Source organism: Suricata suricatta, chromosome 14 (assembly GCF_006229205.1).
Source record: "Suricata suricatta isolate VVHF042 chromosome 14, meerkat_22Aug2017_6uvM2_HiC, whole genome shotgun sequence".
Classification (NCBI taxonomy): domain Eukaryota; kingdom Metazoa; phylum Chordata; class Mammalia; order Carnivora; family Herpestidae; genus Suricata; species Suricata suricatta.
This window is the reverse complement of record NC_043713.1, coordinates 42392671-42408275: the sequence shown is the minus strand read 5'-3', so window position 1 is coordinate 42408275 and position 15605 is coordinate 42392671. Positions and strand designations below refer to the sequence as shown.

Below are 15605 nucleotides of genomic sequence, written 5' to 3'. Positions count from 1 at the left end.
CATTTGGGGGGAGGGAGCAGCAGTGGTATTCTTGCAGAAACTGGATAACCATCTGTCAAGGATGCTACCGCAATGAAAACACTGTTTACATCATCGAACACCACAAGGGTTTCATTTTTATCCTATCTGCCATTTCTGTAGAGCAAGCCTTCTGCTGACATGAAATCATCAAGCTGAAATGAAGGATTTTAAACCAGTTTAGGAGTGACTCAACAGAATGTGTTGGAGTGGTTCCCAAATGCAGGTACATAAAAAACATCTGTGGAGCTTGTCGTCAACACAGGTTTCTAAGTCCCACTTGATCTCATTTCTGTCCTCTGCTCCGTGACATTGTCCTAGCAATTAGCTCCTCTCTTCTGCACCATCGTCATTTCCCCCGCTACTGGAGGCTGTGCCGTCCCCTTGCAAACCTGTCACTCCCTTCTGGAGAAGAATATCCTCAGTTGACCCAGCTTCTTTCTCCAACCACCACCCACTTCTCTTCTTCCTTTTAAAGGAAAACTCAATTTGTATCCATCGTCCGCCTCCACCTGACTGTTGACCACGCCCAAATCGAGGCCCCAGTTCCTCCATGCTGCAGAACCAACGGTGAATTCTCAGTCCTCACCCAAGTTGATCCTTCACACAGTAGAATCGTACACAGATGATCAAGCCCTATCTTTAAAACGTTTCCTCACATGCCTTTGAAGACACCACACCTTTCTGATTTTTATCCTACCTCCCTGGTCACTTTTTCTCAGTCTCTGCTCCGCCTCTTTATCCTGACTTCCTAACACTGCAGTGCTCAAATTCTTGGTATGAAACCATTTTTTACTTTCGTCAGTATTCTCCTCCTAACATGGAAATCCTGAGTGAGTTCAGCCTGGGTCCTAGTTTTACTTACTGTTTATACACTTAGGACTCCCATTCTGCAGCCTGGCTTACTCTTCTGAACTCCAAACCTACGTCTAAATGTCATCCCGGACATCTCTGATGTTCATCTCTACAGATTCAAACCAAATTCCTGATCCCCATCACAGTGGCTAACTGAATCCTTCTCAGGGTTAAGGCACAATATCACAGAGTCATCCTTGACTCTATTTCCCCACCACTCATCCAAGCCATCAACTCTTGCCAACTCTACTGTCAAAACAGTTCCAGAGAATAAAGTAGGACTTCCATCACACACCACATACAAAACTTAACTCAAAATGGGTCAGTGACCTAACCATAAGAACAAACGACTATAAAAATCTTAGAAGAAACCACAGGAGCAAATCTTTATGACCTTGGATTTTGCAGTGAATTCTTCAGATATGATACCAAAGGCAAGAGCAACAAGAGGAAAAACAATAGATAATCTAGACTTCATCAAAGTTAAACACTTCTGTGATTAAAGGACATTATCAGGAAGGTGAAAAGACAACCTAGAGAATGAGAGAAAATATTTGTAAATCATGTATCTGTCAAGGGTTTAGTATCCAGAATATATAGAGAACTCCTACAACTCAAAGACAGTAAACAATCCAATTTAAAAATGGGCAAAGGACTTGAATAGACATTTCTCCAAAGAACACACTCAAATGATACCCATGAAAAGGGCTCCACAATAGCAGTCCTTAGGAAAATGCAAATCAAAACCACAAAGAGGTACCACTTCACACTCAGTAGGATGGCTACAGTGAAAACAAATGGAAAATAACAAGTTTTGGTAACAATGTGCAGAAAACAGAATCCTTGTGTGTTGCTAGTGGCCGTGCAAAATGGTGCAGGTGCTATGCAAAACGGTTAGGCAGGTCCTCAAAAAGTTAAACATAGAATTACCATATGACCCTTCAATTCCACTCCCAGGTATATACCCAAAAGAACTGAAAACAGGCACTCAAAAAAAAAAAAAACCAAATATGTATACACATGTACACCCTAACTGTATTCACAATAGCCAAGAGGTGAAAACACCCCAAACACCCATCAACTAATAAATGAGTAATAGTTAAATAGCTTACAGACAAATTGTAAACCATATACATACATACACACACACAATGGAGTACTTTTTGGCCATAATAAGGAAGTCCTACTGATACATGCTATGTTTCGGATGGACCTCCAAAATATTATGCTAAGTAAAAAAAAAGCCAAATACAAAAGATTTAAGGAACTGGGTTGAGGAGAAAGGAGTTGGGAGAAAAAGCTTAATGGATAAGGGGTTTTACTTTGAAGCAATGAAAATGATTTGGAACTAGACAGAGGTGGTAGCTGCAAAACATTGCAATGTACGAAGTTTCATTAAATGGTTCGCTTTAAGATGGTTAATTTCAGTTTATATGAATTTCACATCAATAAATTATTTTTAAAAATATTCAGAAACCAAGGGGTGCTTGGATAGCTCAGTCAGTTAAGGGTCTGACTCTTGATGTCTGCTCAGGTCATGGGATTGAGCCCTGCATCAGGCTGCATGGGGCCTACTGGGGATTCTCCCTCTCCTGTCTCTCTGTCCCTTCCCCTGGCTCACCCGCACTCTCTCACTGTCACTCTCAAAATAATAAATAAATACACTTTTAAAAAAATACTCAAGGGGTGCCTGGGTGGCTCAGTTGGTTAAACATCTGACTTCAGGTCAGGTCAGGATCTCACGGTCTGTGAGTTTGAGCCCTGTGTCAGGCTGGGTGCTGACAGCTCAGAGCCTGGTGCCTGCTTTGGATTCTGTGTCTCCCCCTCTCTCTCTTCTTGCACTCCCCTGCTTGCACTCAGTCTCTTTCTCTCTCCTGCTCTCTCAAAAAATAAATATTTTTAAAAAATCAAAAATAAAAAAATAAAATATTCAGAATATGACCCCTTCTCATAACTCTAATTATCACATTGGTCCAATGCACCATCTTCTCTCACTGACATTATGACTAGTCTTCTAAGTGGTCTTCTCACCTCTCTTATCCCCTGTTTTTTCTCAACACAACAGCAGAATGATGATATTTTGTCAGTCAGAGCATGCCTTTCCTTGGCTAAAAGCCAATAGTTTTTTATCCCCTCCTAGTCAAAGCCAAAGTCCTTACAGAGGCCTACAAGGCCCTACCCAACGTGACCCATTACTGGTCTAACCTCATCTGATCTCACCCTCTACTGGTCAGTCCTTTCCTCTCTGCACAAACAGATCACACCAGGCTCCTTGCTGCTCCTCCAACATTCTAGAAACAATCGTGCCTCAGGGCCCTTGCACTTGAGGTCTGCTCTGGTTTGAATGCTCTTCCCCAGACATCTATAGCTCTTGGACCATCTCTAATAGCAGTTGTTACTCAACTATCTCCTATACAGTGATGCCTCCCTTCAGCATCATGTTTAAACTGTAGAACCACACATTCTCCCTATTTCCCTTCTCTGCACGATTTTTCTCCATAGCATCTAACATACAGTAAATTTTACTTATTTCCCGTGCATATTTTCTACTCCCCACTAGATGCTTACTAGAGAGCCTCAATGGACAGTGAGAAAGGGTCTCTCTGTTCTTGGGATGACAGATTTTTAAACCATTTGGGTGCCTGCTTGCCAGTGTTTTTGCATATGTGAACTGTGACTTACTTTCTTTAACACAGTCCTAGTTGCAAGTTTGTGAGACAGTAGGCCTCAGCTACTCCAAATTACTGACAGCTATAAATAACTGTAAAAGGATTTAAAAAAAAGATATGACCACCAAAACTGGCTTATCTTGGTTTGCAGCATTACATTAAGAAAGATGGACCTAAAATACATCAAAAGGGATATTAAAAAATTCCAAGTATTAAGTCTAAATGATATGATGAAGACAAGGATGAAATATCTTACTTCTTACGTTGATCTTATTACTGCCACACAGTATTAAAACAAGGTACCCACCCCCAACAATCCACATGGCTGCATCCCATTTGTAGCTCCTCAGAGCTTATCAAAATATCCCAGAGAACAATCTCAGTACTTAGTGCCTTTTCCCACAACCATTAGAAATCCCAGCTCAAGGGCCTGGTCCAGTTTATAAACAAGGTATTTATAAACCTACCTTTCAAATACTTAAAAACACTTACACATTCAATAACAAAAAAGTATGTATCAAAATTAAAAAAAAATTAAAACAGAACCAAGGTTTTCCTAACAATTCAATACACGGCTCGAACACAGCGAACTACTTGAAATAAAGATGGCTTCCCCATTCAGTAACACATATCATACAAAAATACTCATGTTATTAAAAAAGTAGTGCAGTTGTAAAGCCTTGCTAAACTAATAAAAAATATTTTAGTACTGTGATAGCTTCCTCAGAGCATGTTAATGCAGACAAGCCTCAATCAGTAAGTAAACTAATCTAAATCAAATTCCCTCCACTTGAAAATAATCATCATGTCCTGCCCAGAGCTGGTGAGTATAAATGGATTACTGAAAATATTCTTGGTAATTGCAGGTTGCTATTTATGTTGACCAGAGTTGGAGGAGTTTACTTAGTGAAATGTCTAAGCATGCAGACCACCAAAGCATAACATGCAGAAAAATCACTCTTGACATCCATGCTCAAAACAGCCTGGTTCTTCTCTGCAATGTCACGGGGTGGTTACTTCACAGTGTCAGATACACTGCTGGGGACAAAATGAAAATTTATGATTGCAGTTATTTTATTTTCAGGTAATGTGCTACCACAAGAGATTTTTCTAGTTCAGTGGAGTAGAAGTTAAATATTAAAGACTAAATATTATTTTCCAAAGCCCCAAATTTTTCTGCTTATAAACAGGTGTGTGCCAAATACCAACGGTGACAATAACTGTAGTGTATTTTTTAATTATAGGAGGCTTTGTTTGCCTTCTAGTCACCAATTCCCAAATATGTCCAGTAACCCCTAAGTCATGGAGTGGAAATAAAGAAGACCAGGTCCAAAACACTTAGCCAGTTAGGCGAGCTCTCGTAAACTCTCATTGTTTCCTGGGTTATACCATAATGTTTTGTTTGGTTTTGTTTTTTAATCATCGCCATCATCAGAATTCAATCAGGAATCAGGAAACCTGGGTTCTAATTCCAGATCTCCAGCTAGCCATCTAAAGAGCTGTACAATCATAGGAAAAGCCTGTAATCTCTCTGAACTCCAATTTGCTTATCTCTTAAATGAAGGAGGTTGATAATAAATGCTTTTAAAATGGAACAGGAAAATGCAAGGTAAAAATGAGTCCCTCAACATACTAAAATTGATCCTAATTTATGAAGGCAAAGACGGAGAATACCACAGGATAAAAAAGGAATGTTCTTCACTTGAGGGGAAATAGAAATATGCAAAATATTATAAAATTAAATGGTCATGAGGATGTAGCAAAGAACTAACATACTCTTAGACTTGGAAGGAAAAGTCTCACAAAAATGTAAAAAGAAAAAAAAGTCAATAGTCTACATTCCCTTTGGCCTAGTAATTCTACTTTTGAGCATAAACCCCGCTAAAAAATATCCTTAAAGAAAAATCAAAGTTCTCTAAAAAAGAATCTCCATAGCAGCACTATATGTAAGAGAGAAAAATTGGAAACAACCTGTAAGTGCAAAAATAGAGGCACTGTTAAGCAAAATCCGGTTTTGCTAACAAAACGGAACAGAAGCCGAAATGGCCGTTTTTTAAACACCAAACTATCTTCAAAAGAGTGGAACTAGTCAATACGGTAAAACATGAAATGTAAAAGTTGATCGCAAAATACATTTGTCTTCTTCATGATTTTATAGAAAATATATCAGTGACAACTGGAAGAGAAACTGGAAAGACCTTGTTCATTGGGGCCACACTTTCTATAAAGTTCATCACAACAGCAAAAAACTCAAAAGGCAGAAAGGGAGAGGAGAATGCTCTCCACGCTAGAGCCCCGCCTTTACACTTCCATGTTTCGTCTACCCAGCTTCACTGACGTGACTGATATCACCTCTACTGTCACTTGATGCTTCATGTTTTCCAAGCACTTTCACAAAGATTATGTTATTTTATTGTCTGAAAAATAATTGGCATTTGACATCAGTACATCACAATGCTAAACTTTTGTACAAGGTCTGCTGTGTCAGGGATATATCCTATGAAACCATACTATACATATTGTTGGGACTCCCCTCTCCCCAAATGTCATCAATAAGAAATCAAAGGAGGCATCAAGAAGTCAGGAGTTATGATTTCAGGAAGCTTTCAGACTCTAAAGTAAACTTTAATATGGTAGAAGCGGCCAGGAGGCAAAAGCCTCAGAAAACGGTTCACATGCATCTTATGGACTATAGCTTCTTTCCTTAAATGTCATAAATCACAAAACCTGGCAAAAGTGATCACTCTGGTTGCCCTTGCAACAGATCCCTTTCAGATTCAGTGCACAGAAGGCATGAACATAGCCATGGCATACTATTTGGGTTCAGGGTGTAGATGTACCTTTCGATCATTTATCCCACTAAAAACTCCAAAACGATAGAAAAGGTAAAAATGTAGAATTCTTCTAAATAACAATTCTCTAAAAGAAACTTAACTGATGACAACACTCTTGTAAAAAAAAAAAAAGTGGGTATTTCACAAAAGCCTCTGTCAATTTTCTTCCTCACCCCAAAACAGTCTTTTCTACTAATCGATATTTTGAACTTTATGTTTTAAGCTTTCAGATGCTGGTATCCTTTAACATATACTATGAGTGACAAGGAAAAAGGTAATGGTGTGGCATGAGAGCAACAGTTTTTTAAACAAGGCTAAGAGATGATGATGGTAACAGCTGGGCGTACCGAAGCATAGAAGTTCCATCAGAGACCATGATTCACACCTGTCTCAGTGACGGCTACAGCACACGTTCAAAAGCCGTTTCAATCTTTCCCATTTACAACTCTAGCAAAATCTCAGTCTCTAAGTTATACTAACAAGACTCTGGCAAGCGACTGTGCCCAATTTCTACCCTCATCAGCATTATCTAATAATTAGAAAACAGGTCTTCATTTTCAAAAACCATTCAACAGGCCAATATACTTCATTTTAAATCAGTGGTTTCTAACGACAGACTGTGTGCTGATTTGTAAGCAGCAAATTTCAGCAAGCTTTTAGGAAAAGAGACTAAGAGAAAGAATTATCCATTTAAAAAGGAAATCTCAGAAACAAATTGCAAAAACTCAACAAATTCCACTGGTACTTTTTCTCTGGCTGAATTATTCCAGAGAATTGTGATCAACACCTTTTTTTTCAGTATTCAAATAATATTTACAGGTCCCACAGGTCCTAGGATACCACGTAATAATTCACAGATTTAAAGAAAATGACTAATGTATGGAAGAACTCCAACACTCATGGTAAGTAAAACTATGATTTGAATTAATCCTCTAACACGTCAACCGTTACCCACTCGATAGGCAATTCAGTGTTGAGACAGACTCATTTAACATTTACTCATTAAAACACCATGTAATAAGACAAGAACAGAAAGATGTCTTTAAAAAAAAATCAACTTCAGAAAGATCACATAGGTGTGAGCAAATCACATTAGAATAGAAATGAAAATAAAATGATAATCTGCACTAAAGAACCTTAGTAGCATTTACATTTCAAAGTCCTCTGTCTGTGGTATTCTTAAATATTATACCACTAAGGTTTGTCAGCCTGCAGAGACACTTCAATTAAGGCTGTGTGGTAGAGCCCGGTGTAAATTAATTAGCTGAGGTTGCACAGCTTTTCTAAAAAGAGCTCTCTAAAACAGCCTTACAGATATGCACGATTTGTGGGGAATTACAATTTAAATACAACTTACTAATCAATTCTTTTTGCTTTCACATTTCAATGACATTTTGTGTAATGATAAATAAGTCCATGAAAATACTACTAACCAAAGTTGTATTTACTTTCAATTAGAGATAAAGGAAAGAGCTTTCAAGTTTGCTTATGATGCTCAAAGTTTTATTTCAGATTTTATCTACACTTACTGCCATGATAACTATAATGAACTTGATCCACATTTCAAGAGGAGATGGGTCTGTATTTGAAATTCACATGTTAACAAATAAATTAGCCATCTCGTTACTTTCTAACAACAATGTCATAACAAAAATATGGATCTCATGCTCCTGCCTCAAGACTTAACCTGTCAAATCCTTTATTATAATTTAGCTGAATATTAAAGTTTGATGTGTTTTATTAAAGATAATACCCTAGTAATTTTTTTACTTCAAAATGCTAAATGGATGTTTGCTGTAAATAATTTCTATTACAATCAGATGTTTGGCAAATAGTGTTCTTCAACATAAGTGAAATGTGTGCAGAAAAACTAAAAATTAATTGCATTATGGTTTCTACTATAAATTAAAAATGGAAGAATTCCGAAGTTTTCCAAGAGATTAGGAGCCTTCCAATTATGTACATAAGAGATTCATAAGCTCTTCTGTAATCCTAAAATAAAGTCCCTACAGTCTCATTATAGTGATTGTGAAAAATTCATACTTGTTATACAGTAGAGATGATGTAGAAACTTTTTAATGGCTAATTTGTTTCAAGAGCATAAACACTGTATGCACAAATATATCTTGTGAGATAGTACCATTGAGAAGTGGCTGTCCTTCATGCACATCCTGTGATAAGACTGCACTGTAAACATCTTCAGGAAATCCAGTCTTGCATAATGCGATTTCACCAGAAGCCTCTAAAGACGCCTGCAACACAAGAAAAAAATGTGTGCAATGATTGCTACCTCCTTCAACTCAGAAACATTCCACTTGGCATAAAGCCTCGATTTTTCTGGTATCTTGTACAAACAACCCCTTTGTTTCCGAACGGTTACAATTAGAATGTAGAGGGCAAAGGGTTAATCTTTTTGATAACTGGAGTAGAAGAAACAAATCCCACTTGTCCTGTCCAGTAAAATCGAAATAATACCCATTCTAGGTTCTTCTAGAGACTGCACATTTCCATTAAAATGGTCACTGTGACTGAAAAATTATCCAGTGGACAAGGGGTAGGGGACAGCCAAATGGTGTTTAGGCTCCACAGATCACGACCGCCAGCTTAACTTCTCAAGAAACATGTATACATTCAAGTATGTAGACTTTTATATCCTCATTGAGTTCTCTGGCTGTGAAGTTTGTTTCAATATACTCTGTTAATTAAAAAACAAAACTACAACATACTGCAGGGTATAGAATATTTTGTATCAAGAAGAAAAAAACAATTCGTCAAAAGCATGTATTTCTCTAATTTGAAGGGCAGGGATACATTAAAAATATAAATAAAGGATGTCGCCTGGGTGGCTCAGTCAGTTGAGTGTCCAACTTCAGTTCAGGTCATGATCTCGTGGTTTGTGGGTTTGAGCCCCGCATCAGGCTCTGGGCTGACAGCTCAGAGCCTGGAGCCTGTCTTTGGATTCTGTGCCTCCCTCTCTCTCTGACCTTCCACAGCTGACGCTGTCTCTCTGTCTCTCAAAAATAAATAAAACATAAAAAGTTTTTAATTAAAAAATATAGAGATTATATGTTTCCTTTTTATACTTAAATTATAAAGTCTCAGGACACCTAAGTGGCTCAGTCGGTTAAGCAACCAACTCTTGGTTTTGTCTCAGGTCATGATCTCACGGTTCATGAGTTTGAGCCCCCCATCAGGCTCTGCGCTGACAGTGGGAAGCTTGCTTGGGATTCCCTCTTTCTTCATCTCTCCCTGCCCCTCCCCTGCTTGTGCTCTCTCCAAATAAATACACTTTAAAAAATTTAAAAAAAATTAGAAAGTCTCTCTTGCCATCTTCCTGTTATCACATGCACCTTTAGCCACCCAATGTGACTAAAACTCAATCACACCAAGTTCTACCCACTTACCCCACCAAGTTAGTTTCACTATGTCTTCCAGCCCTACTGACATCATCACAGCGCTCAACAGGACTTGTGCAGTGTTGACATTAATTATAGGAAATTTCACCCTGCAGTGATGGGGATCCAAATACAGGAGGAAGAGCGTACAGAAGCTGACAGAGGGAGGGACGGCGGTGTCAGCAGGGCTAGCATTAGGAGCAATCTGCACTGGTGAGGAGAATCAGAAATTGAGAGGAAGGAGGAGGAGAAGCCCCAGAAAGAGAGAGGCATGCAAGCCGCTGTCACAGCAACACAGTGCAGGCTCACAATGAAAGGGCTACTGGGATTATGCATGAGAAGTTTTGCAAATACGAAAGCCATGAAAATTCACACTAATCTAATATATAAACTCTTCAGATCTGGGAAAATAAAGGAAAAAGTAAATTTGAACGTCGTTAAATATCGCACAGTATTTAATCGCACAAGAGTATTAGGAGCCACAGTGAGATATTAGTTCAGACCCTTCAAATTAGCAAACAGTTTTACTCTGTCGTGTGCAAGAAAGGACTGTGTCAAGCCAAGGATCCAGAGCAGCCAGGTCCTTCATACAGGTGTTAGTGGAAGTTGGCACAGGCACAGTGGAGCGCAATCTGGAAAATTCTAATACAGAGAACTGTGGATACACCCTTGCCTACACGGTAGGTATATTCCTATGGAAACTTTCCTATGGGTGCTCTGGTCAACATGCAAGTTCACTGCAGCACAGTTACAACAGCGGCACCCAAAGACTACCTAAACGTCCATCAAAATTCTTTCACTGCCAAAAAAATGAACATGCAACAGCATTAGAATGAAGAATTAGAGCTACATTTATCCCCAGGGTTACATCTCAAAACAGTTTCTTTAAGTTCCATGTAAGACTGCAAGAGAAACTTAATTATAAATCAACGTAGGGTTGACTATTATTTTTAGGTAAGTTCAGAAATCTATTTATGCAACATTCCAAACTCTCAGAGACTGGAGACGGTGCCCTCTGCAGCATGAATCTTGCAAAAAATAAAATAAAATAAAACATGATTGATGACGCCATTTCTATACATAAAGTTTAATATAATGTGAAGTTCCTGACATACATCAAGCAGGAATATAAAAACGCACAAGGTAGTGGTTAACAACAAACTGAGGACAGTGGCGACCCCGCCCAGGGGAGAGCGAAATAGGACAGGTGTCAGGAAGGGTGGTACGGGTGGCTTTGATTTTATTTGTAATAATTCATTTCTTTCAAAAATAATTTAAAGCAAATAGAGTAAAATGTGAATATATGCACAGGAACGTGGGTGCAAATTATATTATTCCCTACTTATCCTATATGCTCCATGTATTTTAATAAGAAAGAGACAACATTAGAGACTATGTGGAAGCCAGGAGTCAGGCTTCCAACACCCATCAAGTCAGGGACACTGGATGCCATTTTGATTCTGGCTTTCTGGAAATATCCAGGCGCTTGTACTGGGCCTGGCAAAGGACAGGCATTTAATAAGTGAAAGTTTTTTTTGCTTTTGGTTAACCCAAACAACTAAAGGGAACTCCCCAGTTCACCACATAAAATGGCCCAAGGCGTTGTAAATCTGTGCCCCACTGATGGGTTACAAGTGGGCCTGTTCCCCTCCAGTCCAGGCTTCTGCGAGGGAGACCACGGCAGGGCTCCGGCCCAGAGAAGCTCTGCCGGGGCAGCAGGGCAGCGGCAAACACCGGGCAGCGTGCGGTAAACAGGGGTCACATTCCAACACGGGCACTGGGGTGAGGGCAGTGAGCAGGTGGATATACAAGCACCCAGAGATCAATAAAGTCTAAACTCTAGAGGGAAACTAAACTTTTCTCCAGCTCCACTGCTGGTCTCTTGTTTTCCGGTGAGTCTGCCTGAAGGTAGGAGAATAAGCAGCAACATGTTCCTCATCCAAACCCACAGGAATGGAATTTGAAGGCTGAATCAAGTCCGGTAATGCTGGGAACGTTCACTTCTGAGTTTCTGTGTCCACCTTATTTCAGAGAAGGGAGTTTCTGTCCTCAACACGTTATCCTTTGCCCAACCCCTTTGCTCCATCTCCGCATCTGGGAAAGGGGACCTGCCTGCGGAGGGCAGCCGTGAGACTCTGTTACCACATGTGTGAGGCGCACCTCTAACAGCTGCCTGCTGATATTAAATACCCACCGGGTCATATGTTATTGTTTGAGATTTCCCTACTCATCTTAAACAGCTCAAACTTCTCCAAACTCTTCTTCCCTAAGATGAAGTGGATTCATAATATAACATTCTGTTATTCCATAATGTGTTTCCTTAAAAACAGGCTCCAAGACTTATTAAATGTAAGGTCACACTTTCAGCTGCTGCAGCTAGGGAGCAGGGTGCTCCTGGCTTTAGAGGATAAAGGCCAGGGATGCTTCTAGCCCCCACTGCACAGAATTATCCAGCCCAAATGTCAATAGGGCCAAGAGTGAAACACACTATTCTTCAGCACCCCATGAAAAATGGGGGTCCATCTACCCTTTAACACCCCCCGCAGTGGGAAGTTCACCGTCTTTTCAAACAGTCCACCAAATGCTTACTGGAACATCCACCTTTTCAGAAAACTGAAACAGTTCCACTGACTTTGCCTCATCGTTAATGGATCACTCCGCTGGACCCGCTGAGGAAGGTCCAAAAGTTCAAAGACAGAAACTTTCCCCTCAAAACGTTCTCCGTGGTTCAAGGAGGAGGCAGTGAATTGGCCGCATGTCCCTAACATTTGAATAAGCTAGGGGTCAGCAAACATTCTCCTCTCGGGGTCAGACGGTAAACCTCTGAGGCTTGACAAGCCGCAGTATCTGTTGAAACTCCTCAACTCTGCTGTTCCAACGCAAAAGCATACCAGACACTGGGAAATGAACGAACACGGCTCTGTTAATTCAAATAATACTTTACATATTAACACGGAAATTTAATTTTCATTCTGGTTTCGAGTCTCAAAAATATTTTTCTTCTTTTGATGTTTTCAAAGCATTTAAAAACGTAAAAAACATTCTTGGCCATACAAAAATGCGTGTCAGGGGTGTCGTGTGCAATCCCTGTGATAGTGTGTAAAGTGTTATAGAACATTGCTGTCTCACCTAATTCTCACAATAGCCCCTTTGTGGGGGTGAAATTATCTTCATTTTAGAAATGTGCAAATAGGTTCTCACTCAGAGGAGTGTTAAGATACTCAAGACCTCACATCCAGAAGAGGAAGAAGTAAGATGCCATCCCTACAGTTTTTCCAAGTAGAATACAATACAATTCTTTCCAGAAACTTGTACAGAGTATCCATTTGCCAATGGAAACAAGATACCCTCACTGCCTTTAAGAAGTTCAAGGCTTAACATGGGAGCAAAATAAAAAGTGACTGCAAAAGAAAGTGGCAGGCGGGAGGTAGAGACATACAGAGAGCCCAGGGCAGGGGCCTGGGGGCCTCCCAAGCAGACCCCAGGAGCAGCCAGGCGGTGTGCGGTGGTGGGAAGCCATCCAGGCAGGCAGTCACTGGTGAGCTGGAACAAGGCAGCAAGAAACAGCATACTGCCTGGGGAATTACAATGAGTTCAGTGTCACCGGAGTCCAAGAAGGAAGGCAGGAAGTCAAAAGTTGAGGCTGGAGAGTTAGACAGGGTTAGATCATAAATGGTTGGGGGCTTGGGGTTATCCTCTTGGCCATGAAGAGCCTGGCACAGATTTTAACCACAGGCAGACTGCATTTGACAGTGAAGTCTCTGATGCTTTGTGGGAAAACGAGGGGATGAGGTGACAAGTGACAGCTGGGGTACAAGTCAGGACAGAGACTTGAATGGGACAGAGGCTGCAGGAATGAGGAAGGGGCAGATCTTATCAGTATGAGTTAAAACTGATAGGCTTAGTGAGGGCAGGGATTCGCGGTGAACGAGGAGGAAGGAAATGACGCCCTCCCCCATGTTTCCAGCTGAGTGACTGTGAACTTGGGTGGCACAAACTAAGAAAGATAATCGCAAAACTATAACACCAGGAACAAAGTGCTAAAGAAGCAGAAAGAATGGGTTGATAAATCTGCCTGCAGAAATCAAAGAAGGCGCCATAGCTGAAGTGACATTGAGGCTCTGTCTTTAAAGATGATTAAAAATTTGCCAGGAGAAAGAGGAGGAAGTGGAAAAGGGCATTCCAGGCAAAAGGTGCCACAAAGACAAAGGCGTGTTGATTTATATTGAGCTTGTAGTCAACCCAAACAACCTTGATCTTTTTTACCGGAAAACAATTAAGTTATGGCTTCCAGTATCTTTGCTGCTGATTTTGGGCCCCAAGGGGCAGCAATTTACATTTAATCTTCCCAGATTTGATGGTGATAAATTAATAATTCCACCTAGACTTAGTCATTCCCCCTCCACCTCTCTGCATCTAGAAAGGCCGAGGCGCCCCAATGTCTTCATAAAGACGCTACTCAGATACTACAGACAGGGTGTGATGCATGCCCGGACATCACCTTTCCCACCACCCGGAGCATTAAACCAGGCTCTTAAGAGGGGCTATTAGCAGAGTGGTGTGGAGCACAGACTCAAGTGCAAGACTGCCCCAGACTGTCAGAGATGACACAGTTCCCCATCTAGACAATATGGACAGTAAAGACACTCATTGGGCAGGTATGAGGATTAAATGAGATCATATGTGCAAAGCGCTCAGGATAGTGTCTGGGCCATGGTTATTTGATGTGTTAGCTGTCAGTCACAGTATGAACACTATTATGACAACATAAATCCAACTCCTAGCACGTCTCCTACAGCTCACTAGTCCCCAAACTTGCTCTCCAGCACAGCAAGCAATCTGGGACATTCTTCTAAAATGCAGATTCCTGGGTCCAAACCATGACTCACTAACCCAGAATTTCAACACATGTGATGGGTTTACCGGTACACCTAACAAGTACTGGAGCAGCAGGTGGCGGTCACACATCCGGCCCCCATCTACCTCCTGAAACCTCTCTGGACTCCAGGCACAGCATACCTGTTTGCCCTAGGCTTTGAGTCTAATAACCTAGCAACAAAAAGCAATAGAGAAACAATTATTTTTCCTGCTTTTAACAATTCCATGCTGTCTCCTAGCTACCGTGGACATGTGAACACTGAAACTGGTTCCAGAGTTCTGCCCCAGGTCAGCATGGGGCTCTCTATTCTTTTCTCTGAAAACGACACTTTCCTCATTTTGTGTTTTTCTTTGCATTTAATTGGGGCATTATCCCGTCCCTGATCCTTTACTGATTCTCCTCTCCTGCACAATTCTTCAAACATTCCAAGCAGGCAGCAAAAGTCCGCTTGGCCCACTGGAGGAAATTCATGCTGGCCAGAGGAGCTGAACTCATTCAGAGCTGCCCTGCGCTTTCGCACAATCAGTTCACCTATCTTGAGTTTCAATTTCCTCTTACAAGTATTTGCTCTACTCTTCCCAGGCTGAAGATCGACCTCCTTGTCTAGAAAGGAAAGAAGTGTAATAGGAGTTGACGAATACTGCTCATTTTTTGGTATTAGTCTATCTGTTCCGGTCCTGAACTCACAATGACGTCACTTTTGTTCTCGTTAAAATTTTTCTGTAGTCTCAATACTGCGAGCTTTATAGCCCTGAGTCCACTACTCTTTCAGGTCCCTGTTACCATGATTCTTTTTTATAGACCTCCTCAGTCACTGGCTGTGCTTTCCAATTTCCTCCAAGTCACCCCCGAATCAGAGCTTCTAAATATTCCACGGAAGCCACAGTGGATGTTCAATCCCCTCACCTGTCCATCTTCTTCTGGATCTAGATTTTCTACCATTACTGGCTAAAAA

At 40.7% G+C, this 15605-nt stretch overlaps 1 protein-coding gene across 1 annotated transcript in view; it reads right to left on the bottom strand.

Moving 5' to 3' along the window:
• The window catches only part of CDH2 (cadherin 2), a 188119-nt gene extending 173380 nt beyond the window's left edge, over positions 1–14739 (bottom strand). The window contains exons 1-6 of the mRNA XM_029921571.1: positions 14695–14739; positions 13119–13314; positions 12404–12532; positions 11404–11548; positions 9781–9881; positions 8517–8669 (exon numbers count right to left, since the gene is read on the bottom strand). Coding sequence (XP_029777431.1) covers positions 8517–8669; positions 9781–9881; positions 11404–11548; positions 12404–12532; positions 13119–13314; positions 14695–14739 — 769 coding nt within the window. The remainder of the gene's footprint in view (positions 1–8516; positions 8670–9780; positions 9882–11403; positions 11549–12403; positions 12533–13118; positions 13315–14694) is intronic.
• Between the last annotated feature and the right edge of the window lie 866 nt (positions 14740–15605).